Source organism: Phoca vitulina, unplaced genomic scaffold (assembly GCF_004348235.1).
Source record: "Phoca vitulina isolate PV1807 unplaced genomic scaffold, GSC_HSeal_1.0 scaffold16, whole genome shotgun sequence".
Taxonomy (NCBI): Eukaryota; Metazoa; Chordata; class Mammalia; order Carnivora; family Phocidae; genus Phoca; species Phoca vitulina.
This window is the reverse complement of record NW_022589719.1, coordinates 5,370,961-5,397,231: the sequence shown is the minus strand read 5'-3', so window position 1 is coordinate 5,397,231 and position 26,271 is coordinate 5,370,961. Positions and strand designations below refer to the sequence as shown.

Genomic DNA, 26,271 nt, shown 5'->3' with positions numbered 1-26,271 from the left:
TTTGTAATGGTGATCTGTAGTCAGTGATTGACTTCTTGAAAGCTCAGATAATGGCTAGCATTTTTTTTTTTTTGATGGGTAGCATTTTTTAGCAATAAAGTATTTTATGTGTGTGGGGTTATTCAGAAAATCTTGATGTGAATACTTGTCAGAGTTTGCAGTTATTCAATATTTTTGCTTTCCAAAAAATGCAAAGACCTTAGAATGCTTTAACTCTGACCACCCGCTCACTATTTATAACCTTCTATAACAGTGTGTTTTAGAGGATGGGCTCTGCCAGAGAAGCTCCCCAGGGCGAGATCTGTAGGGGAGCTTGTCATCTAAACCTGCTCCTGCAAAGTGGAAAGGAAGCCCAGGAAATACAGCAGGAAATGATAAATCTTCAGACAAAAGAGAAAAGGGGAGCAAAGGAAAAACAGGAGAAAATGTCTAACCCAGAAACTAAAGATGATTTACCTGCAGAAAATGGAGAAACTACAAACAAGGGGGGTCCAGCCTCTGATGAAGCAGGAGAGAAAAAAAGCTGAGACTGACTGCATCCTATACGATGTCTTACAGATGGTGACTGTCTCCCTTCTTATACAATCCAGAGGAATATTTTTATCAACTAGTTTGTAGATGTAAATCTTTTAGTAGCTCTAGAAACATTTTTAAGAAGGAGAGAATCTTGCCTCATCCCATTTTTTAAATGTAAATTTTTTTTTTTTTAAGAGGCAAAATCATTTGCTGGTTGTTTATTTTTGGTACAATCAGAAAATAGTGGGATATTGAATATGGGAGGTTTTGATTGTCTTGATTATCATTCCACAGCTGGAGAAGTAGTTTTATATCCTACAATACACAGCACACTGGATGGCAATTTGGAGCCACAGTCCCGCATTTATTATGTCTTGATCATTTTAAATTACTTCTCATCTTATTTTTAGTAGAATTGTTTCCTAAGGGAAAGCCATTCCTTGGCCTTGGCTCTCCCTATCAGCATTTCATGCACTCTGTAACATCTTTGGTCCTGGTAGTTCAGTTTACCTCGTAACTTTGATAATGTGCTGAGTATGTGGTGTAGATGATTTTGTGAGTTAGGGGGATTTATGACACAACAGCTTAACAACATTTGAAAATATTTGCACATGATATCCTCTTAAGAAAAAAATTTGCCTCCAAATTTAAGCTGGAAAGTCACTGGAATAACTGTTTAGAAAAGAATCACAACTGCATACCTTTTAAATTTTTTGGTACATACGTTAATTGTGTACAAACTGAAACATCTGGGTATCGGTCCTCAAGACGACCAATAAAATCTCAATTATGAAAGAAAATAAAAAGAAAATGGAACCTGGTAGCCATTCTTTTGTGACAAAGAAGATATCCAGTAGTGAGGTTTTCTCTGAATATTAATATGACTTCCTAGAGTTACCTAAGATAACATTTCGACCAAGAATGTTTTGTTCCTATTTTAATTTTAGGAAGATTGAATGAATTATGTCCTCCTGTTGCTAACAACTGTCTTTGAAAGAACTTCATAGAGCTACTCGACTAATCAATTTCTATAAATAATGTTCTTATTATATAAGTATCAAGAATAAATTAAAACTAAGGAGAATTTGGTTTCAGACTATTCCAAGTACAAACCTGCACACCAGTACTAAAAAAAAATACATCAAAGATTCCTTGTGGGTTCAATTTTCATATTTACCAGATCAAATATGTATCTTATAATATATAACATAATTTTATAATATTTATGTACATATATATCATGTATATTCATAAAATACCATGTTTTTTATTTTTAACTGAATTTTTATTTTTAATAAAATATTTAAATTAAATTTATTTATTTAATTTTTTAATTTTTAATTTAAATTTATTTTAAATTTTAGTTTTTTAAAATTAAATTAAATTAAATTTTATTTATAATTTTATATTTATATTATATATTAAATTTATATTATATTTATAAATTTAAATTAAATTTTTAATGTTTGTTTATTTATTATATATTATTTAAATTATTATTTAATTAATTATTTAATAAAACAAAACTATTTTAAATATTTTTAACTGAAACTTAGCTTCATTGCCACATACCTGCTGCAAAGTAATCAAAGAAGCTATTAAGACCTCCTAGGACCAAAAATGAAATCCAAACAAAATTCCTTAGTTGTAATGTTATAGTTTACAAAAGTGTTTTCAACTTATGTGTTCATTTTTATCCTTACAATAACTCTGGATATAAAGATATAAAGTATATTTTGTAGCATGGAAGAACACCAACAGTTGATAGATGTGAAAGATAACCAAATAGTGAGCTAATGATAGACAACTGGTAGAAAACCAGATCTATCTAAAACCTCTGAGGTAGTTGATAAATCTCTTCTCTAGGGAAGTGGGGGAAAAGGGTAGGATTAATTCTTAGACTCCTTTCCCATTCTTAGAGTAAGGATCTTAATAGTTCTCAACGTTGGATATAAATTAGAATAATCTGGGAGCTTTGAATAATCCCCCAAACTAGCCTGCTCTTCAGTTGGATTGTATCAGAATTGTGAGTGTTGACACTCAGGGGTGAGTGAAACCCTCAGTGATTAAAAATGCAGCCTAGGTTGAGACCCTTTGGTCTATGATGATTCCAGGTGCATTGCTTTGAGACTTCTTGGAAATTGCATCGCAACAGGTTTTTGGCAGAAGAGAGGGAAATACAGATCCACTTTGCTTTAAACCGTCGGGCACCAAGCAGAATGCAATTTTCGCTTGGATGACTTTAAGCTGCTGAATGGGGTCACTAGAATGACTTTGGCATTTCTAACAAACGGGGAAAAAAACACACACACACAAAACAAAAAACAAATCATCCTTGTCCAATTAAATAGATACCACAGTTGTGACCTTTACCAGTGTAAAGTGCATATAAATCCAAAGCAGTGAGCTGCATGGAAAGAAGAAGAGAGAAGATGGTCACCGCCTGGGGTGAGGATGAAATACTGGATTTTCTTTTCTTTCTTCTTTTTTTTTTTTTTAAGATTTTATTTATTTATTTGACAGAGAGAGAGACAGTGAGAGAGGGAACACAAGCAGGGGGAGTGGGAGAGGGAGAAGCAGGCTTCCCGCCGAGCAGGGAGCCCGAGGTGGGGCTCGATCCCAGGACCCTGGGATCATGACCTGAGCCGAAGGCAGACGCTTAACGACTGAGCCACCCAGGCGCCCCTCCTCATTGTTTTTTATCGGCATTACTTATCTGAATTGTTTTTCCCTTCTGCTGTCTTTCAATGTTCTCCTACTATTATGATCGCTGACATTAAATGTACTCTAAGAATCCATCCATACTACTATGCTAAAAAAACTATAGTTGTACTCATTTGGACAGATCTATTGCATACTCACATATCAACAATAAAACAAGGCACACAATTTTTGTTTTAATTAAAGTTAATATTCCATACCAAAAATCTTTAAATCTTTTCAAAGTGTTATCCTGGTTTCCAGATATAATACTTACTTCCTACTTTTATTGTTTCTCAGGGTCAGACAGTACTGCATAAGCTGAAGGCTGTATGTGGATTTTTTTTTTTATTAATTCGTCACACCAGCTCTGCAGGGTTGGTGCTATTATTGTCTCCATCTTATATATACAGAAGATTAGTCCCAGAGAAGTAATTTGATCAAAGTTTCAAAGTTAGAAAGTTGCAGAAAACAGATTTTACTTCGTCAGTCTGACTTACGAATCTTAGCTCTCTCTTTAAAACAACATGTTGGATGTTGATGAAAAGTACAGCCTAATTACATAGGCAGAAGACCCTCTGTACCTTCAAGGGTCTTAGCTAGAACACTGGGGACAGAAACATGAGCCTTGGGATGCCTGGGTGGGCTCAGTCGGTTAAGCGTCTGCCTTCGGCTCAGGTCATGATCCCAGGGTCCTAAGGCCTAGCCCCGCATCGGGTTCTCTGCTCAGTGGCGAGTCTGCTTCTCCCTCTCCCTCTGCCTCTGTCCCGCACTCGTGCTCACTCTCTCTCCCTCTCTCAAATAAATAAATAAAATCTTAAAAAAAAAAAAAAAGAAAAGAAAAGAAACATAGGCCTTTTCTCCTCTTGAAGGTCTCTGCCCTGATGTGGTAACTGGTGGGTTTGGGACCAGGAAGCAGATGGTCCCGGGTGGGGAGGCGAGAACAACCCAGCAGTCCCCATGAGGCACAGGACCTTGGATGCATGGTGTAGGCTACGCCACAAATTCTTTCCTCTCCAGGCTTACCGAGGGACCAAGGCTGAGGGGAGCCTGTCCTGCGGAGACTTCAGCTCTGGGGAGGGGAGGAGAGCGGAAGGGAGGAGACTGGGAACTGTCTTTGACTAATGTGCCAGGGCCAGTGTGTGGCCTTTTTCGCATCTTACTTAACCCTCCCAGAAACACTCACAGGTAAATATCATCACCCTAATGTAAAGTGAATCCTAGCTCTTAAACTGCCTATCATGCAGTTGTAAACACCAATGACATTACTGTATTAATAATTCATATTTTTTCACCTAAAAATAGACCTCTGGGTAATAGGCCTCCTGTTCTTCCTCCTACATTTGTATATTTTCTAAATTACATAAAGTCACATTTGATATTTTATAATAAAATGAATATAATTAAGGAAAACAGTATAATGGACATATAAAAAGTGTTAGTTTTTTCAGAACATGCCATTAATTAAACAAGCAGTTTTTAAGACTAATTGTTTTGCCTTTTCTCAGCGCTTACTTTTCATCTAGCTCTACCACACAAGCAGAAGACAAAAACAAATGAGTATGTTGATCACATATCGTTTGTACATTATGATGCCAAGTAAGCCTATCTTAAAGGTTTAACACACATACACACACGCCATACTCATACATACACAAGAGTGTGTTATTCACTAACTTAGGGGGTTAGGAGGACCCTGATTTGTAGTGTTTGTCAATTTCTATGGTATAAATACTACCAATTTCAATCTATCAAGGCAGTAATATTGAATATGAAATGGAAAGAGAGATCAGTAGCACAGCCTCGTGTAGTATTTCCACAACGTGGGCCCAAAAGACATATTATAATAACCTCAGGAACAGAGATAATAGCATGATGTAGCAGTTTTGGTATTTACCACATTTGCTTTCAGTAAATTTTACTTAATTGTAAGTATATGTAATTAATATTTAATAAGGGCTGTGTTTATGAGCTGACTAGTACAAATTCTGAAAACTTAAACAGTCAGCATTTATTTATTTATTTATTTATTTATTTATTTTTTAAAGATTTTATTTATTTATTTGAGACAGAGAGAATGAGAGAGAGAGAGCACATGAGAGGGGGGAGGGTCAGAGGGCGAAGCAGACTCCCTGCTGAGCAGGGAGCCCGATGCGGGACTCGATCCTGGGACTCCAGGATCATGACCTGAGCCGAAGGCAGTCGCTTAACCAACTGAGCCACCCAGGCGCCCAGCATTTATTTTTTTAAAGATTTATTTATTTATTTTAGAGAGCGAGCAAGCAGGGGGAGGGGCCTAGGGAGAGGGAGAGAATCTCAAGCAGACTCCCCCCTGAGCTCAGAGCTCCATGTGGGGCTCCATCTCACATCCCTGAGATCATGACCTGAGCCGAAACTAAGAGTCAGATGCCCAACCAACTGAACCACCCAGGCGCCCCCAGTCTGCTTTTAAAAGCAAATACCAGCCACGGAGTATTCGCTGTTCTAACTTTACACAATGACATGCATATTCCGTTGTTTTGTACTGGTAAAACAGCATGAAAAAGTCATGGTTCTCAGTCCAAAAGAGGATCTCAACGAAAGACAAGAGATGCACCTTTACCATAAACATTACGTCAATTAGGCTACACAAAAAAACCACACTGAAGTATTTCTCTTCTCTGGGGTCCTTTGTGGCCCTCATCTCTTTTCATTCCACATTGTCTTGTCAAGTCTTTTAATCTACTTCCAACATTTAATCACCAGCCATGGTGATGCCAAATCCTTTATCTCCACTCAGGTGTCTTCCCTGCATTCCAGATTCAAATGTTCAATCACCTATGGGATATAGACACTTGACTGTATGAGAGACCTCTAACACTTAGTATGTTGAGAAACAAACCAATCTTGGTTCTCCTCTTGCCTTTTGCATCACAGTGAATAAACGCAAGCACAGAGTGTTCTTCTTCACATCCTGCCTTCACGCATCCCACTTAACCACTACATCACAGCAGTTTTATGCCCCCATGACATCTGGAACGCTGTTTCCATTTCTGTACCATAGATCAGATCACCATCATCCTCTACATGGTTCAGGGAAATAGACTGTCACTGGTTTGCTTGTTTCCACTCTAGTTAGGAGTTATTTTAGGCAAATGCAAATCAGAGCTCCTGGCTCGTACCTTTGCTCTTTACCTCTCTGTTGCAACAATATTTTCTACATAATAAATATATACTCTCATAACAAAGACATCATCTCATATGCCTTTGGATCCAGGTCTCTTTAGTCTTTATCTTTAATCAAAGCTATTTGGAATATGAAATTCCAAATACAAAAAAAAAAAAAAAAGTCCTGATCTACCACACACCCCTTGCATTTTTTTCTCTTGTTCTCTTTGTACAGAGAATTCAGTCAGTGTCCAAAAGATCATGTGATCTCAAATTTGCATCCCCAGTGATGAGCATGGTCCTGGCATACAGATGGAAAACAATTTGGTTGAATATAAAGCACTTTATGAGCACTCAATAATATATATTTTCTAACTTCTAAATAAGGAAAATATCCAAGAAGAGGAGCACTGCTATGGACTGATTATATGTATCATCTAAAATTCCTTTGTTGGGGCACCTGGGTGGCTCAGTTGTTAAGCGTCTGCCTTCGGCTCAGGTCATGATCCCAGGGTCCTGGGATCGAGCCCCACATCAGGCTCCCTGCACAGCAGGAGGCCTGCTTCTCCCTCTCCCGCTCCCCCTGCTTGTGTTCCCTCTCTCGCTGTGTCTCTCTCTGTCAAATAAATAAATAAAATCTTTAAAGTAAAATAAAATTCCTATGTTAAAGCCCTAACCCCCAATATGATGGTATTAGGAGCTGGGCCTTCTGAAGATAATTAGGTTTAGATTAAGTCATGATGGTGGAGCCCTCGTGGTGGGATTAGTGCCCTCATAAAAAATATAAAGAGAGAGGGCGCCTGGGTGGCTCAGTCGTTAAGCGTCTGCCTTCGGCTTAGGTCATGATCCCGGGGTCCTGGGATCGAGTCCCGCATCGGGCTCCCTGCTCGGTGGGAAGCCTGCTTCTCCCTCTCCCATTCCCCCTGCTTGTGTTCCTGCTCTCGCTATCTCTCTCTCTGTCAAATAAATAAAATCTTTAAAAAAAATATATATATATATAAAGAGAGAAAGAGATCTCTTTCCAGTCACACATGTCTAAAAAAGACCATGTGAGCACTCAGCCAAAAGGCAGCTGTCTACCTTCCAGGAAGAGGGCTCTCATCAAGAACTGAATCTGGGAGCACCTTGATCCTGGGCTTCACAGCCTCCAGAACTGCGAGAAATGATTTAAGTCACCTAACCTACAGCATTTTGTTATAACAGCCCGAACTGACTAAAACAGAAATACAGCAAGTGTCATTTCAAATGAATTCTGTAGAAACATCATTCTGGACACTGAATAATGTGAGCAAATCAAGGAGCTAAGCACAGTTGTCTCCTTTAAGGAGAGAGGAGTATGCAGCCATCATTGTGTTCATGGTGTGATCAAGAGCCATGAGGGGTAAACACTGTGCTATCAGAGCACTGAGAATAGAAAGAGTAATTCTAACTTGGAGGGTGGGAAAAAATTCCCTCAAATTAGAGAGAAGCAACATAACAACTATGGAGAATACGATGAAGGAAAGGAGACTGACTGACCCGACTGAGGGTCCTCAGCAGAAAATTCAGCTGTAGGACTAAAAGGTCATATAAAGGCATCCTCCAGAATTAAAAAAAAAAAAAAAAGCAGAGGTTCCCAGGGCCACCTGGGTGGCTCAGTCAGTTAAGTGTCTGACTCTTGATTTTGGCTCAGGTCATGATCTCAGGGTTGTGAGATGGAGTCCTGCATCCGGGCTCTGCGCTCAGCAGGGGAGTCTGCTTAAGATTCTCTCTCTCTCTCTCTCCCCCTCTGCTCCTCCCCCTGCTCATGCACTCTCTCTCTCTCAAATAAATAAATAAATCTTTAAAAAAGGTAGGGGTTACCGATATATAAATTATTTTAAGTTTTTGCCAGTAGATTCTGGTAATGTTGAACTCCCCACCTAATGAAATCTGTGGCTTTTAAAATCCACAGTGAAATATACACATATATATTTAATGTAATAATGTGTATGTGTATGTATGTATGTATGTGTGTATACACATACACATACACACACATGAATAATGCAATGAAAATTTTGACTGTATTACCAAATATTCTTTAAGAAAAATAAAATAAAATGACATTTGGGGGGGCACGGTATGTGGGTATTTTGTCTTTTTTCCAGATGTGAGTTGAAAATTGCTTACTTGGCTATGTTTCACAGATTTCCGGGAAAACCATTCAAGAGTTGAAGATTTAAGAAACCAAATGAAAGTAGGTGAGACCAGTCCTAGTCCATGGAAAACAGGGGGCGTTATTAGTTGTAATGTTCATGCCGCAACAACACCCTGACGGGCACCACAGGCACTTGAGGAAACTGAGGCACAGGGAGGGTGAGAGATGTGACCCCTCACAGCTCGCAGGCAGGCACATCACGTCACTTCAGCTACAATTAGCCAACTCTGAAGGTGCACCGGTAAAACGTCCTCATTTAAATGCTCCTTTTTTCACGTACAGAGAAAAAAAGATTCCGTGATGGGAGGGTCTCTCCTACCCACACCCCACATCACATCGTATTATTTGGGATTTTAAAAATGTTTTCTGAGGTGCTGGCATAGAGCTGAAAACCCAAGTATCATAAAAATACAATTTCCACCACTAATGAAAAGATAAAGAATGTGGGCAAAACACAAACACTAGAGAAGCTTTTAATGCTAATCCATAAAACAGAATGCTCTATAGTACATCAACTTAGATTTATTGAACTTTATCTTAAACAATTAGATTTTTCTGTTATTGCTTTTTGAGAAATGAGCAATTCCTAAACCAGCCTCATCTAAATGCTTCCTACATTTTTCTGTGATAAGCCAAGGGAAATAATAAATATTTATTATTTATTTCAAGGACAGGACATACATTTATTCATAGTAAATCAGTTAAAGGAACAATCAGTAATTTCCTCCACACGTTCAGGGTCATAAAGAGCCCAGTTTTACTTGGGCCTAAACAAACGTATTTTGAGTTGGAGACAAGTGTCCTGTGTGCCCAAAGAATTACAAAGTGCTTTGCCCAAAGTCATCAGACTTAATAAGGCTGAACCTTGGCTCCTCTCTTAGACCAACACTAAGGAGGCAGAGTGTAGCTTCCCGGTGGGCGCGTGACAATGGGTGAAAAGCTTGGAAAGCTTGGCATTTTACCAGTGACCAGTGTCAATGGATTTCTTCAGGATTTTTCCTAAACATAACAAATATATTATTATGCAACTTTCTTCCCTGCCTTTGGTTAAGCAAACAAACACTTTAGACCTAGAGTTTCCAAAGAGGCAGGAAAAAATAACGGAGAAAGATACTGGCCTAAACATTTCTAGAGATCCTTAGGTACCGAGTAAGAAGAGAATAAGATGAGATGAAAACATACATTTTTAAATGATTTTTGACAGAGAAACATGAGATTATATAGACTAAATCTGTGCAGTCCATATGTTGATTAGTTACAGATAAAAACATAACACTACATTCTTTTTTTCTCTTGGTTTTGATTCTGAAAACAGTATTTCTCTAAACTGTCATTTGTGCACACCCCTTTTAATTCAAGTGTAGGGAATCAGAATAAGCAGTAAGAAAGCCCCAAAAGTACTGCATCACTGGGTAACTCTTATCAGTGGTTCTCAGGTGTTTCTGGGCCCACCGTTGTTAGAGATTTGCATTAGAAGTCGGACTGGCAGCTAGAACGCTCACTTTACCAGCAAGTGGTCCTAAGGCAAGTGGTAAGAGGGCCAGCACTTCCAAATATACTGCCTGAAGCTACACTTTCTCCAATAACTATTTCAGAGTGTCAGCATTTATTTAAACGGAGAGCCTGTACATTGAAAGTTCTGACGACTGAGGCGGAAAGCAACAAACGCCCCTTTGCCCTGTCTAATGTAGGGTGGTGGTGGGAGCTGAGGAAGTTTTGCTTGATTCACCAGTTCTCAGAATCTCCTGGGAAGTTTTAAAAAACTACTGATGACTTAGAGCCCAAACAGAAAGAATTCAATAGGTTTGGGGTGAATCCCAAGTGTCAGGATTTTCTTACAAGTATCCCACGATAGTCACATGTGTAGGAAGTGTTGAAAACTATGGCCTTAATTTTTAAAAAAAGTATCCACTTTTGTAAGGATGACCGTTATACCCTAAGAGAAAGCATTTTCCATATTAAACCTCTGGTATATACTGGTATGTAATATAAGATGTTTTCTTTTAATTAATTATAAAATAATAGTTATTATTATCATTAAAATATGATTAATAATATAATTACATTAAATTATATAACAAATACTATATTATTAAATTATATTAAGTGATTATAATTATTATAAATAAATTGAAACAATACTGTTAAAATATTATTTTAAAATAATTTTAGATTATTTCAGAATACTAATGATAATAATAATTATTTTTATTACTAGGCAGTTCTGGCTAAAAAGCAGCTGGCTCTCTAAAACAGATGTTGTCTTCCAATGTTCTCCAAGTGACCACGGAGACTTTACAAAAGGGTTACTATCTTCCGTTTACTTCCTAATCTCTCAACGAATCTGGTATCTTACTTGGATCCACTCTGATGATCACACAGAATGAAGTATAAAGACAGTACATGACTTGCTTATACTTTCAAAGCATGACTGAAGTGTACCTGGAATTTTGAACTTGCATCAGGAATCACAGGGCCAACCGTCCCCGGTAGAATTGGCAGCTGAGTTGGATTTGGCCTCATTAGACTTAAAGGGGGAGGTTGATTACGGAACACGGTTGACAGGCAGAGATGTACAGTCTCTTTCATTGCTTTTAGCTGTGAGTCCTACGGAAAAAAAAAGAGATGACAACTTTTACATGTGGTTCCGGTTGTTCTTTATTTGATTTGATTCTCCCCGTCCTCCTAGCCTATACTCATTCCCCACACAAATACCTACCAGTTTTCAAATGTAACTGCCTAACTTCTAAATTCCACTCTGACACACTGTTTAATGCACACTCAGTCTGTTTTTAGGGGCTACTGTGTGTCGTGATCTATTCTGAACACTGAAATTCAGAGACATGTGTTACTAGACATGATTTCAATCGTGATAGCCTGCTGGCAAGGACATGTCCTCTAGGGTCACTTTCAAGTAGAAAATGTCTGTGGATCCCGGGAACTGAACTCAGGGTCTCAGAAGAGGGGGGGGTGGGTAACAGGGTGATGGGCATTAAGGAGGGCACATGTTGTGGTGTGCACTGGGTGTTATACGTAACTAATGAATCACTGAACACTACCTCAAGAACTAATGATGTACTATACAGTGGCTTAGCTGAACATAATAATTAAAAAAAAAAGAAAATGTCTGTAGAAACCTGCCATCTTTCTATTGGTGTCCATCTCTGTTATTACAAACCAGCGCCCAGGCAGTGCCGGCCCCTGTGTTCCTCAGATGAGCCCGTAGCACCACTCAATCTGCGCACAGATGGGAAAAAAAATCAATTTTGTTTCTAATAAAACACTTATTTCCTGTGGGCCTTGTTAAGTGGTAGGAGTTGATCCGATGTGATTGTAAATTGTAATACTTATACTTATATTCGCATAGGATTTCACAGTATTTCAAGCTCTTTCACATGAATGACATAATTTTATGCTTTCTAACACCTGTGGAACTGGCATCATTATTACTATTTTACTCTGAAGAAATGAAAGTTCAAGGTTTTCAGACTGCTTTGTTTCCCTGGTTTATATCACAAGGCAGACTGAACTAATGTAGACAATAACCATCTGTAACTCCCATCTTACCACCAGATTCCACTGCTAAAAATATTTTAATTTTATTTTTTAAATTTTTTTAAAGGGAGGTTTGGTTTTTTTTAAAGATTTATTTGTCAGACGAAAAGAGAGAGAGAGTACAAGCAGGGGGAACGGCAGGCAGAGGGAGAGGGAGAAGCAGGCTCCTGGCTGAGCAAAGAGCCCGACATGGGGCTCGATCCCAGGACCCTGGGATCATGACCTGAGCCGAAGGTGGATGCTTAACCGACTGAGCCACCCAGGCGTCCCTAAAAATACTTTTAAATGCTGATAGAGTAAACAACAACAACAACAACAATAATGTAAAGCTGAGTACAAATGACAGAGAGATCCCCCAGTGCCAAAATGGAAAGAGACATACAACTTTTAGGAAACCTTATGGTAACTCAGGGGTAATAAAGGTCATGCACGTAGGTCCAAATAAGAAAATGTCACATAATCGTCCATTTCAAGACATGAGATGCGGCCTTTGCGGCAAGAGAGATGAAGAGATCAGGTGCTGGGGCCAAGACCCCTGGACAGGCCGGCACATGTGGAGTGCACCCTTTCAGGGCGCCCATGGGCCACTGAAGCAGCAAAGTCTGTTGTCCTGCTGAGGTAGTATTCTTCCAACAAAACTACTATCTTTTATATTCTATGCCAGGAACACATCTCCATATAGCATCTACTCCTATGTCCTGTCTCCTGAAGAGTAGCGACCATGACTTAGATCCTTCCCAATGTCTACCTCTGAGCTTCTGTGATAAAAGATAAAGATAAGACTTATCTTTAAGATGAGAAAGAATGTCTTTCTAGAAGAACAGCAGTTTAAGAAATCTATTTGGTCCAGGTCAGAGATTAAAAAAACAAAACAAAACAAAAAGCAGCCTGGAAGACAGGCAACTGGGAATACATAAGAAATAGAACTGACGTGTATTTCCTTCTCATTAATATTGCCCTGACAAGTTGTCTAAGATGACAGAAAAATCCGATAAGAACTAGGCTGGAGGAATGTCATTAAGTGGACAGGACAGCGGCAAGCTGGGCCAAGCTGACTGACCTTTCACTCAACATGTTCCCTTTGATCTGCTTGCCTGAGCCCCTGACTTCTTGTCCTTCCTCCACCCCATTACTTTCAATCCTATATTTGTGTCCTTTATGTAATTTGTCTCTGACTTTTAATTTATATGTATATATACACATGTGCAAGTTGCCTATTTTGTTCAAAACTGTGTATTTAGCACTGAACATAATCCCTGACACATTAGGAGGGACTCACCAGAAAGTTTTCTGAATCAATGACTTAGACACTTGAGTAAAAATGCTGTTTCTATATGTCAGGGAAGGAAAGTGAGAAGCTATCTCAATGAGAAGAAATGAAATAATAGTTCAGATTTCTCTTCCTCCTGGTGCTTTGTTATAATCGTGGCTAAGTCCCTGCTCACCACAGAATAGGACACCATGGCATTGTGTGCTGGGTCAGGAATGAAATATTCCAGGTGGCACTGAACAATTTAAAGATGTTTTCTATCTCACATGTTATAGTGAGACAATGGAAATAGAGCTAATGCAACAGAGTCAGGCAAGTTTGGGTCCAGACTCAACGTTAATGTGGCTTTGAATGTAGACTTTCAAACATCTCAGATCATGCAGGAAGTTATGATGGCTATTTTATTCACTGCATTTATTTATATCTTGGCTCCTCTAAACACACGATGTGTGTAAAAGTTGTATCTATAACAGGCTTAGTATATATGTTGCCAAAATGAACAAATTTCTGAGTAATGGCTGAACTTGGATGCGAAAATAATGAACTCTATCAAGTTAATAGTTTAGAACATCGATTTTCAGTAGATGCTGTTCAGGGAAGACACATTTTCCAAAGGAACAATACACGACGATGTGCATGTATGTGATATTTTTAATTATCTGAACTTGATGCGATCATCTTGTTTGTTCCCAGCGGTCTCCTGACATGGGCAGGATCATCTCAGATAACAGAATCAACATCACACCGACAAAACCTCCAACTCCCCATGTTTCACAGCCCCGGGGGTAAGCTCTTTGCTCTTGTGTTTCAACCGATTCCTAATCTCTTAGCTCCTGATTTTCTTTCTTTTTTGGGCCACAAGCATACAGCTTGGCCTCCTACCTTAGATTCTGCCTCTGTTCCTTGATGACATTGTAGATTTTTCCTGCCAGAGATCACAGATTTGCTGTGAGCCACCTTGCCCTACTTTGCTCAGCCTTCTACCACAAAAACAGCTTTCCTTAGTCCTTCTGACTTAAAAGAGCCTGTTACTGACACTACTCAGACTTGGCTTGACCCAGTTCCATAAGCAGGACTCAGACAATGATTTTACACCATGACATCATTATATTTTCATTTATACCGCTGGCTGTAGTTGTAGTCTGTTTTGAAATTGCAGGTTACCATTCACTTTGAAGTTCACTGTCACAAGATGTCACCTAACGAAATACAGTACAAACTGTAGAAGGGGTACTTTGTCTAAGATCTTACAACCTATTCCCTCCTAGGGTCAAGTCTTGTTTTTGCCCTGCCTTTCTCCTCCTTGCCCCAAACCACTCTTCTCACTTGCTTTGCCATAGTATAATGGCAAACTTAGTATTTTATTATTAGTATTAAACATAGTATAATGCAAACTTTTTTAGGAAGAACCTGATTATCTCAACCTCTTTTTATTTACAGCCCATCAAAGATTCCAAACATATTTGCATCTTAGAGCTTTTACACTTGCTGTTTCCTGTGCCTATGAACCCTTTTCCAAATATCTATTAGAAAACTTCCACTTAAAATTTATCTCTCAGCTCACATCTTTTTTTTTAATTTAAATTCAATTTAATTAACGTATACTGTATTATGAGTTTCAGGGGTAGAATTCAGTGATTCATCAGTTGCATATAGCCCCCAGTCTCAGCTCACATCTTACCTTCTTGGAAACACAGTCCCTGATGGCCCTCTCAAGGAACACTCCTTCCTTAAAGTCTCTGTCACTTTTCTCACTTGAAGTCCTAGGTAGCCTTGCTGTCATTGCAAATTACCTTATTTCTATGTTCAGTGTGTTATCTATTTCCATTATGATGTCATTTCTTGAGGGCCAGTACCTTTCTTGCAGCATCACCAGTTTCTAACTCAACAAATGTTTGTTAAATGAATAAATAAACCGTCCGGAGGATATATAGGCTGGTGCTGTCTTACACGAGAAAATAATGAAATATTTCTCATTTCATTCAATATATTGTATAAAGAAAGTAGTATTTCGGACATTAAAATACTAGTGCTTGGGGCACCTGGGTGGCTCAGTCGGTTAAGTGACCAACTCTTGGTTTCGGCTCAGGTCATGATCTCATGGGTTGTGAGATTGAGCCCTGCATGGGGCTCTGTGCTCAGCGGGAGTCTGCTTGAAGATTCTTTCCCTCTGTCCCTCCCCTCACTTACTATCTCTCTCTCTCAAATAAATAAATAAATCTTTAAAAAATAAATAAAATATTAATGCTTGTGCTATATAATATGAAAAGCTTATTAGAAATTATTGTGTACATATATGATCTTAACATGGTGGGAGATTTAGAAAGTAATTTTTCATGTGTCTGTAGGTAAGCACTTTTCTCTTAAAATGCACTTTTTTTTCTGGGAACAAGATATAACTTGCAAAGACAACTGTGCCCCTACTTTCTCATCTCCTGACAGATATAAATTCATATGATATTATTCATCTCTCTCTTAATTCATTTCCATGAAGATGTGAGGTCGTCAGAGAGATCTGGGTGCACTATTGGCTGATGGCTTTGGAAAGACCACGAAGGGCTGTGAATTCAAAGGCTTTCCCCTTAACTTTTATTTCTGCCATGAAATCAGCTCTGTGAATCCTGTATGGTCATTCTGACATCTTTTTCTAATTTTTTAAAAAAGATTTTATTTATTTATTTGACAGAGAGAGAAAGAGAACAAGCAGGGGGAGCAGCAGAGGGAGAGGGAGAAGCAGACTCCCCACTGAGCAGAGAGCCCGACGTGGGGCTCGATTCCAGGACCCTGAGATCATGACCTGAGCCGAAGGCAGATGCTTAACTGACTGAGCCACCCAGGCACCCCTCACATGTGTCATCCTTAATATTGATGTAAATAATGAATGCTTTCCTGGGCAAAATTTTGTGACAGTCAGATGCAACAGAAAAATTTTTTTAATATGAAAGTTTGAGAGATTTCCATAATATAAAGCTGTTTTCACATTCCAGTAGCTGAGGCTACCTATAATTCATAAGATATTGCCAAATAAAGAATTGATTGTTTGGAAAACCACAGTTGATTCTTAGATCGTGAGATTATTATTGTTTATGTTGTGATAGTAAACTGAAACTTCTTTCATTAAACATGTCACGAGAACCAAGTTAGAGTGTGAAGATGTTTTCACAATATTTATGAGGTATTTGAGGTTATTTGAAGCCCAGATATAACATTCTTAGGAACTAGGCACCTGAAGAGAGTAAAAAAAGTCTCATATAAAGATGATGGAGAGAGGTAGAAAGCAATTTCATTAAACTGTAGTTTTTATCCATTTTGAAGTGAGCTAGCAGTTCTACCTGCCTTTATGACTGCAGTTTATGAGCCTCATACATACGGTACAAGAGATTTGTTGAAACCAACCTCTAGTAATATGAAATGCTTTTATAGCTTACTGTAGCAAAAGGAATGACAAGATCCCGAAGGTTAAAGAGAAAAATTGTTAACACTGACAGGCAGTCTCAACAATCTCATTCATTGATGTTAATAATTACTATGCTTCCTGAGTGTTTTCCTTGTGCCAAGAGTTCTTAGTACTTTACTTTTTTGGATGCATACAGTTTTCTCACCACCCTTATAAAGTAAGTTCTATTAGTATTCCATTTTGCAGTGATGCATAAAGAGTTTGAGGAATTCGAACATGGTCATTCAGTGGAAGAGTTATGATTGAAGAAAGGCAGACTGATTCTGGAAACACTGCAACTTAAAGCCTCTCCTGCTAAATCCAGACTGTAGCATGGTGTGGGCTGGGCACTCCTAAGTGGGGAGTGGACAGAAATGGGGAGAAAAGCACAGAATGGGTAAGACAAAGGAGAAAAAAACTCTATGTTAACCTGGAGTTCTGTGACTCAGGCCAAATTATAATTTTCTCATTTAGTATTATGTGACTATACCAGTTTGTACAACCCACAAGTACATAAAATGCATTCATTCTCTGTGCTTCTGGGACCTTATGGCTCCACAAACAATTATTTCCTCATTTTTGGTGCCCAGCAAAATGTGAGAGGTGTGGAACTCTAGATCATGTATCACACATGTTTTCTGTTTCCCATAGATCCTACCACATGGTGGTCACACGAAAGGCATTTCAAACCTACTTAGCCATTTCAAACCTGACTTAAGTGGCTTATCTGAAGTCAGATCAGGGAAAAGATTTAATGTAAGGAAGAACATGCCAAAAGTCAGAGTTGCTAAAAAAAAAAAATCAGAGGAGGCTGGGCTGCCTCGAGATCACAGGAATCCTATGTCTTCCTCGGATTTAAAGCATCTTGTAGAGATCGTGGTAGGGGTGTTAGAGAAAGGATTAAAAAAAAAAAAAAAAAGATGGTCTAGTTGAATTTTAGGATTTATATGTATCTCTGATTTTCTGATTCTCCCAACTATAAAGAGTCTTGTCGTCCCTTTTTAAAAAGAAATATTATGTAGCATGAGTTGGATATAGTCAGAGATTAACATAAATTAATATAAACTTTTTTTTCATAAATTAAAAAAAATCTCATACAGCTGGAACCTTGGTAAGATGAATTATACTTGGCCTACTCTACAAAATGGCATGCAGGCTTCCTTAAAACTACTAGCTATTATTTTAAATACTTGGAAAAACATAAAATAAGACAATCACAATGGAACAGAGTTGTTAAAATATCTAGTTGTTCATTCAAAACATTTATCCCAAAGATCTAAACCTTAAGAAAGAATATCATCAGAATTCACAAAATGCCCTTACTAATTTGTTACTGCAACACTTTTTAGATATCCTGTTTGAAAAGTTAGTTATGTTAGCTATGAAGAGGTTTTGGTCATATGTAGTAACAAAAATGCCTATGTGAGACCCAAATCCCTGGGAAGTAGAAGTTTAGCCTGGTCCTTCACAACTACTGCATAACAAGGAGACAACATAAAAACTCCAGAATGGATCAACCTGAAATACTCCATCTCCTCTATCCTGTATCAAAACACCCATCGTTTAACCTGGTGGTTAGGAAGCAACCTCTTTTCTTTACACAACTGCTAAATGTATACAGTATATTATTGCAAAGCAAGTCATCTTACTTGCTTATTTTTTAAATAAAATGGTTGCTAAGCTGTGATCACAAAAATGGAAAGCTCTTAACAGCAGACAGCACACTTTCTTCATTTCTTAAAATAACATTTTGAAAAATATAGGGGCATATAGAGAACAATATAACAATTATAACAAATATCAGGTAAGTATCAATCTGAATTAAATGTTAAAAAGCATGTTTATTATATATTTGTCATATATGATATTATACTTTTATAAAATATATATGATAACATGCATACACATATTGGTAATATACATATACACATGTAATACATATATCTAATATACATATGCAATGTATATACCATATGATGCTTGTATATAATGTGTACAATATATCTATGTGTGTGTGTAAATTAAAGACTATCTGTGTCTATACAATTATTGGAAAATGAAACATTTGGGGAACAGTAGAAGTAATTTTAAGCATCCTTAGTGTGATTTTACTCCATCTTTCCCCAAAGGCAATTGGGTCCTTGAATTCGATATGTATTTTTCTACTTCATCTATTTATATGATATATAATCCAAAACAAATGTGATTTGTGTATTTGAACAACTGTTAAATACAATACATAATTCTGATTTTTTTTTACTCAACAGTATGTGATACATATATTAATATCGATATGTCTTTATATTTATTCATTAATATTAATTCTTGATTACTATTTGAAAATATGAATATGGAAAATATATGAAATGTATATGCTAATTCTAACAGTAAGCATTTAAATTATTTCAATTTGGTATTAATACAAACATTACTGTATTTCATGTCCTTATACATGTTTCCAAATATATAGGGATAAGTGCAAATTCTAGGATACACATATTTAAAAATTACACTCCCACCACTAGTGTATCAGGATTTGGTATCATTAGACTTTTTAATTTGTACCAATCTGACGGTGTTGAGATGACCTCATTGTTCTTATTCACATTTTTATTTTTCTTAGTTAAGTATCTGTTGTTAATAAATTATACTGAAATACAGCAGAATGAAAAAGTGCATGGGTCTTAAGTGTACTTTTAAAACTTTATATACAATTTTAAGGGATATTGCTGTATACATACTGGTTTAGGATTGTGATATCTGTCTCTCTTGGACTGATCTATAATTATCCATTTGGAAAATTTTAAGTCATTATCTCTCTAAATATTGCTTCTGTTTGTCATTCCTTTTGGGACAACAATTATAAATACCTGAAAATATTTTAAATTGATATACACTTCTTATTTTCTCTGTTTACTTTCCATTTATTTGTACTTTCTCTATATTAGTATAGGTATTTGATATTAATTTTCCTTACATTTTACTTGTCTTCAGTTCTATTATGTCCAATTATCCAATCTGCTACTGAACAAAGTTAAAGTCTCAATTACATGCATTATATTGTTCTAATTCTAGAATATCTACTTGATGTTTTTAATAGATTCCAAGTCCAGTGAAAAATTGTATCCTTTTATCTGTTTTGTTTACTTTCTCTATTGTCATACACACCACACACACACACACACACACACACACACACACACACACTCATCTTCGTGAAATCTTTGTTTTCTCATTCCAGTGTCTGAATCAGCTTCAGTTATACTTTCCTTGGTTTCTTTTTGTGTACTGATTACATTGTATTTCCTCTCCACATGTCTAGAAATATTTTTATTACATGTCAGACACCATATATAAATGAACCAAAAATTCTCCAGAGGATATCTTCCACAGAGAGGGTCTACCTTTCCAGTGTTAGGATGATGGCTGCTAACACCCACCTAATCAAGAATTGATCTCAGCCAGGGGATGTGTTGAAGGCTTAGTAAAATGCAAATTACTCCTGGATGGCCCTGTTCCTTTGGCACACACTTTCCATGCTTTTGATTGAGAATAATGTGGTGTTTTCTTCTCAAGTCTGAAATACTATGATTGATTTCTCAGATTCAGAGTTTCCTGTATTAATATGTGCTAGATATATGTTTTCAGTATTACAGAAAATGACACTGTATGTTTGATAAATGGGTGTGAGTAAACAAAGAGATTATTTTAAAGTCACTCTACTTTTTCGTTCTGAGTGAACTAAAGAACAGAGAAATGTTTATTTCCTATAATTTCATAAGGATGATTTAAAAATAAAAAAAGAATGAGAGGCATTAAGAAATTTTGCCACATTCCCTAATGATTAAGCAGAACAGTAATTCTGAACTGTATAATCAATTTCTCCCTCTCTCTTTCCCTTTCCAAAATATGCCAATTGCCTATTCTCCACATATGCCTCACACGAAGAGCACTGAAAGGCAAAGGGCGGCATCAAACAGGAATTGTGGTTTATCCTGAGCATACACATTTGTAACACAATGAGAGATTAATAAAACCAAAATGAAAAGAGGAGGTAAAAAGCAGTGAAGAAAATCTTTTGGAATTAGTGGTGATGGTAGCACACAACTTTGTGAACTTTAAAAACGTGACTTTTATGGTATGTGAATTATATTTAAGGAAAGCTGTTATCAAGAGGGACTGTCACTCCCTCTTGCATTATCTTTATATGAACAGAGTTGGTTAGGAGGCCTACCTTCTTCTTTTATGATTCTCCCTCCAGAACTCTGATTTACGATTTCCAAAATGAAAGTGTCAATGGCTACTTCCATTTGTTTCGTAACTCATTCACCCAGAGTTAATACATGGCATCTTTGTTGGTGCTTTAAAGCATGTTTATTCATGGTGTTATAGAACAAATGTACCGGCAAGGTGGAAAATGAAAAGTCATGAACTCACAAGGCTGAACCTTGAGTCAATTTACTGTAGCAGCAAAAACGAGGAAAGATTTGGGTTCCAAAGGGAGTATCAAGCACTCCTGAATTCTACACCCGTCTTCCAGGTATAGCATCTGGAAGTGCATGAATAAATCAAGTGAAGCAATGGGTCTACCCTAGCTTTGTCTGCTAAAACTGCAACTATGAGGATTCAGAGATGTTAACTTACCCGGTCAAGAGCTGCTTTCTCCAGCTCATTTTTGGCCACAGCTAATTTTCGTTCCAGATCAGTAAGTTGTTGGGCCTGTAAAATGAAAGAAAGGCAAATCTTTTTAGTAAACTCTATAATGTCCCTTTTCACTTTAAGCATCTTTCATTCATTGCAAAGAATAAAAAAAAAAAAAATACTTTGTGAAATCTATTTAGAATTCAGGTTAAAAATACTGTATTACCTTTGGTTAAGTTTCAGAAAATGGTGTGTTTTGGATTAATTAGTATGTACTAAATTCTTCACCGGACAAAAAAAAACCAGTTGCAAAGTTCCAGCTCCCGTCCCTGAAAATACTTTGACATAATAAATCAGTTATGTTTCTAACTGTTCTAGACTGAACTGTATCTCCCTAAAATTCCTACGTTGAAGCTCTAACCAACCCCCTCCCACTATGCGGTTGTATTCAGAGACAGGGCCTTTAGGGAGGTAATTAAGGTAAAATGAGGTTGTAAATTTGGGGTCCTAACCCCATACGACTGGTGTCCTGATAAGAAGAGACTCCAGAGATCTCTCTCTCTCCATGCTTACACAGAGTAAAGGCCATGTGAGGACCCAGGAAGATGGCACCATCTGCAAGCCAGGAAGACCCCTCATGAGAAACCAAGTCTGCCAGCACCTGAATCTCAGACTTCTTGCCCTCAGAACAGCGAGAAAATAAATTTCTGTTGTTTAAGCCACCCAGTCTGTGGCTTACACCATGGCAGTCTCTTGTTATGGCAGCCTGAGCAGACTAACACAATAGCAATCATTCTTTCTATTATTGAGTTTTAATCCAACACACATCTCTATCCCACCATATCCCAGTACCTTTGCAAATGCCATATTTCTTCTGTTAAAAGAAAAGAGCAGTGGTTAAAGTCTTGTATCCACCAATTCCTATCTACATACTATAGCTATCCTTACAAGAAGATGCTCAGCAGGCTCACAAAGGACCTGCAGAAGAACCTGCCTCCCCTCATGGCTCAGAACCTCTCTATACTCTGGACTTTCCCTGTCCCCCAAATTTAGCCAGTGAAAAGAATCTCAAGTTGGAAAGAACAGAGGATCTTTCTTATGTTCTTGTTGGGGGAGGGGATTGAATTCACCAGGAAAAGTTGGCAGCAGAAAGCTTGTCAATTAACAGCTACCTAATCCATATACATAAAATATATCTTATGTGTACTTATAAATGTGTGTATATATATATATATATATATATAATGCCTAAAAATAAAATTTTGAATTAAAAAAAAGAGTGAGCTGATGAAGAAAGTGGGCTTCCAATATGAAGGTACCTATAAGTGGGAGAAAACCAACAAGTTCTGAGCCCCAGGCCCCCATCTGCACTTGCCTTGGCCCTGTTTGTCTCTATCCTTCCTACCTTCCCACTGCCCGACCCCACAATGTGAGGACCTTGGGACCATAGGCCTCAGTCTCATATTCTTGACTCTGGGCTCAGGCCACCCTGCCCACTCCACATCACTGCTGTTCTGGGGCCATCTGCCTTTCTCAAACACTGAGCACTCAAGACTCACACTGGGACTGTCCTTGGTTGCGATAGCCCTGCCTACGCCAGCTTCTGTCCACAGAACTGAGCCTCTATGGAAAGAAGTAGAAGAGTGTCTCTTTTATCTCTCCCTACATCCTCAGTCAAGGATAGGAGTTAGGGACAATGGAGAGGGGCAGTGGGTGGCTCTCAGTGGGGCAGTGGCCAACCCACACTTCCATTAGTTATGGGCTGCCCAGCAATCCCCCATGTCTTGCTCCACCCCTCACCCAGGTTCTCATGCTATTTTCTTTCTCAGGGTCCTCTTTGGTGGGCAGCCACTCTCCTCAAGATGCTGTCAACAGTTACCTGCAGTCCAGAGGGGTCTGCATAGGCACAGGACCTCCTGCCTTGGTCCATTTTCCTCCTTGTGAGGGTTTCAGCTCAAATCCTGTCATTCACACTAGAGGATCCCTACCAAAGAATGACCCAGAGTGTTCAGTAATATAGCAATCCAGGAAGCTTGTATTAAGGCAGGTAGAATGGATTCCACCAGAAATAGCAAATAATGCCTTTGAAAGCTATGTCGCCAGCAGTTCCCAGGATTTCAAGTATTTACCTCTTCTAAGAACTCATTGAACCTGGTAAAATCTAGCCAAGAGACCTTCAAAGACAGAAGGTTACAAGAAGAGTAAGGAAAAATAATCAAAGGGACTACAGATACTGACACATATTATCATATGTTGGTGCTAGTTTTGCAAGGATGAGCTACGGATTAATTTATATATAGCAGTTGTAAAATTACATAAAACAATAAGAATTCTGCGGGTGTTAAACTATCAGAAGACATATAAAAGACTGAGGACTTTAATAGATAGTAAATTTTATTTGTTTTAAGTCAAGTTTATTTGTTTTCTCAATTTAACTCCTGTGAAACAAAGGGTAGGGCTACTTATGAAGAGCTAGTCATGATTCTGAGGAGCTTCCATTCACATTCAATCATGGAACAAATGTAAATTTCTTGAAAGATATGTCAGATTACCACATTCTTCTGATTCCTCAAAATCAGCCTGCATAGAATTAAAGTCATAACCTTCTCTCTGTTTATATTGTCAATGGCACATCGTATTGGTTTCCTATTGCTGCTATAAACAAATCATCACAAGCTTCGTGGCTTAACACAGATTTATTATCTTAAAGTTCTAGAGGTCAGAAATCCAAAATAAATTTCACTGGGTAACATCAAGGTGTTGACAAGCCTGTTTCTCCTAGCAGCTCTAGGGTAAAATCTGCTCCTTGCCTCTCCCAGCTTCCAGAGGCTGTGCCTATATTCCTTGGCTTGTGGCCACAGAACTCCAACATTTACTTTCACTGACATATTTATTACCTTCTCTGACTGACCCTCTTGCCTCCTTTTTGTAAAGACTTGTGATTACATTGTTAGCAAAAAATCCAGAATAATCTGTCCATGTCAAGATTCTTAACTTACGTACCTCTGCAAATTATCTATTGCCATGTAAGAACATATTCACAGGTTCTGGGGATTAGGATGGAGATACCTTCACGGGGTTATTAATTATCCCGTGTCCCAAACACATCATCTTTGGCCCACTCTCAAAATGAGCCTTCTTCCCATGCCCATTCAGTCACAAATTCCATTTGTTCCATCTCTACTGCTTTTATTAGAACTACCAAAGTGGGTCCTCATTTCTGCTCTTTGCTGATTGCTACAACTGGTTCATTGTGTTCTCTGCCTTTAGTCTCTACTTTTTTCCCCTTTCTCCTCCAGGAAGTCACCCTGCATACTCCACCATGTTTATTTTTCATGAACACTTCTTTTAAGCCATCTCCCCTTGATTTAAAAAAAAAGAGAAAAACAACAAAAAACTGTAGTTTTTCCTTATCATCTTTATAATAAAATGCAAACTCCTTCATATTCAGTTTGAGGCTTGTCACAGTTTATCCTACACTATCTTTAGAGGCAATTACTTTTATTTGACAAGACAATCTACCCCACCCAAACTAGGCCAAAAATAGTATTGCTCACTACCTTTGGTAATGGGAGTAGTCTAGAATGTGTTCATCTTCTTCATTTAAATTGCCTTGAATAAGACAACAAGTAGGGGTTCTTCGGTGATGCCTATGTGAAGTTGCACTATAAGTCTATGCTGTTAATTTGGAATTTATATATTTTCAGGTTATTTCAAATTTTAATGTCTTCATTTTATTTTTTTATTTATGTGTGTTCATTATATTAATTTCTTCATTATATCTTTCTCCTTTTCCATTCTATTTACTGCAGGCATAATAAATCCCCAGCATTTTATACATTTATATCCCTCCAAGTAGAGGACTTCCCATTTTTCCTCCTTCCCTCCCCCCTTCTCTCTTTTCTTTCCTCCATCCTTCCCCTCACTCTTTGCTTCCTTCCTTCCTTTTCTCACATTTTCATTTATCAGATATTACTTTCAACATCCCAGTATGAGGACAGTTACAAATAAACACAACATCATATAAAGGCAATACCTTTATATTATGAAGCTCACAGCCTAAGGGCTTCTTAAACATTTCTGTATTCACCACTAGAACTGTCAATGTGTCTCTTACATAGTGAGACAACAAAATTATATTGGTGTTCTATTTGAAGTCACAGGCACTTTAACTTTATTAGTAGAATTACAGGTGTTTTCTTAGGCTCTCAGAAGAGACAAAGAGGTATTTTGACCCAAGAGCATTGTATAATATCTCAGTGGCCTTCTTTATAGTTTACTTAACACCTTAAACACCTCAGGGTCTTCACACGTACCTGCTCTTTCTGCTTAGAATCATGGAAAATTCCCTGTCACCCTGTTTTACCTGGTCAATTCCTACTCATCCTTTAGATTCCAGTTGAAATGCTAATTCTCACAGAGATCTATTTTTGAGCTGCAAATAATAATTTCAGCATTCTTGTCATATTCTCTTGTGAAATATTATGTGGTTTTTTTTCCTATTACTTTTACCAGTTGTAATTTTTGAAACAGAAAATGATTGGAATGATGCGGACATGAACCAATAAAATCTGACTCTTCCCTAAATGCTGGAACAGGGTCCTGAGAGTTCTCTGCTTGACAGATGTCAAGTAGTCAAGCAGTCCCTAAATAGCAGCACTGTGGCAGCTCCTAAGCAGGCTTGCCATACCCCTATAGATTCAGCCAGGAAAGAGACGTGAGCCCAAATCAATTTGGACCGTTTATTACTCACACTGAAAACATAAGGTTAAGATTCAGCATGGTGTTGGCACTCCATGCATCTAGGGTCACTCGATCACATCAAAC

General features: G+C 37.8%; 1 protein-coding gene across 2 annotated transcripts in view; it reads right to left on the bottom strand.

Moving 5' to 3' along the window:
* The window catches only part of LUZP2 (leucine zipper protein 2), a 467,078-nt gene that overhangs the window by 59,195 nt on the left and 381,612 nt on the right, over positions 1-26,271 (bottom strand). For both annotated transcript variants that reach the window (XM_032413845.1, XM_032413846.1), the window contains exons 8-9: positions 21,448-21,522; positions 10,985-11,149 (exon numbers count right to left, since the gene is read on the bottom strand). In XM_032413845.1, the coding sequence (XP_032269736.1) occupies positions 10,985-11,149; positions 21,448-21,522 (240 nt within the window). The remainder of the gene's footprint in view (positions 1-10,984; positions 11,150-21,447; positions 21,523-26,271) is intronic.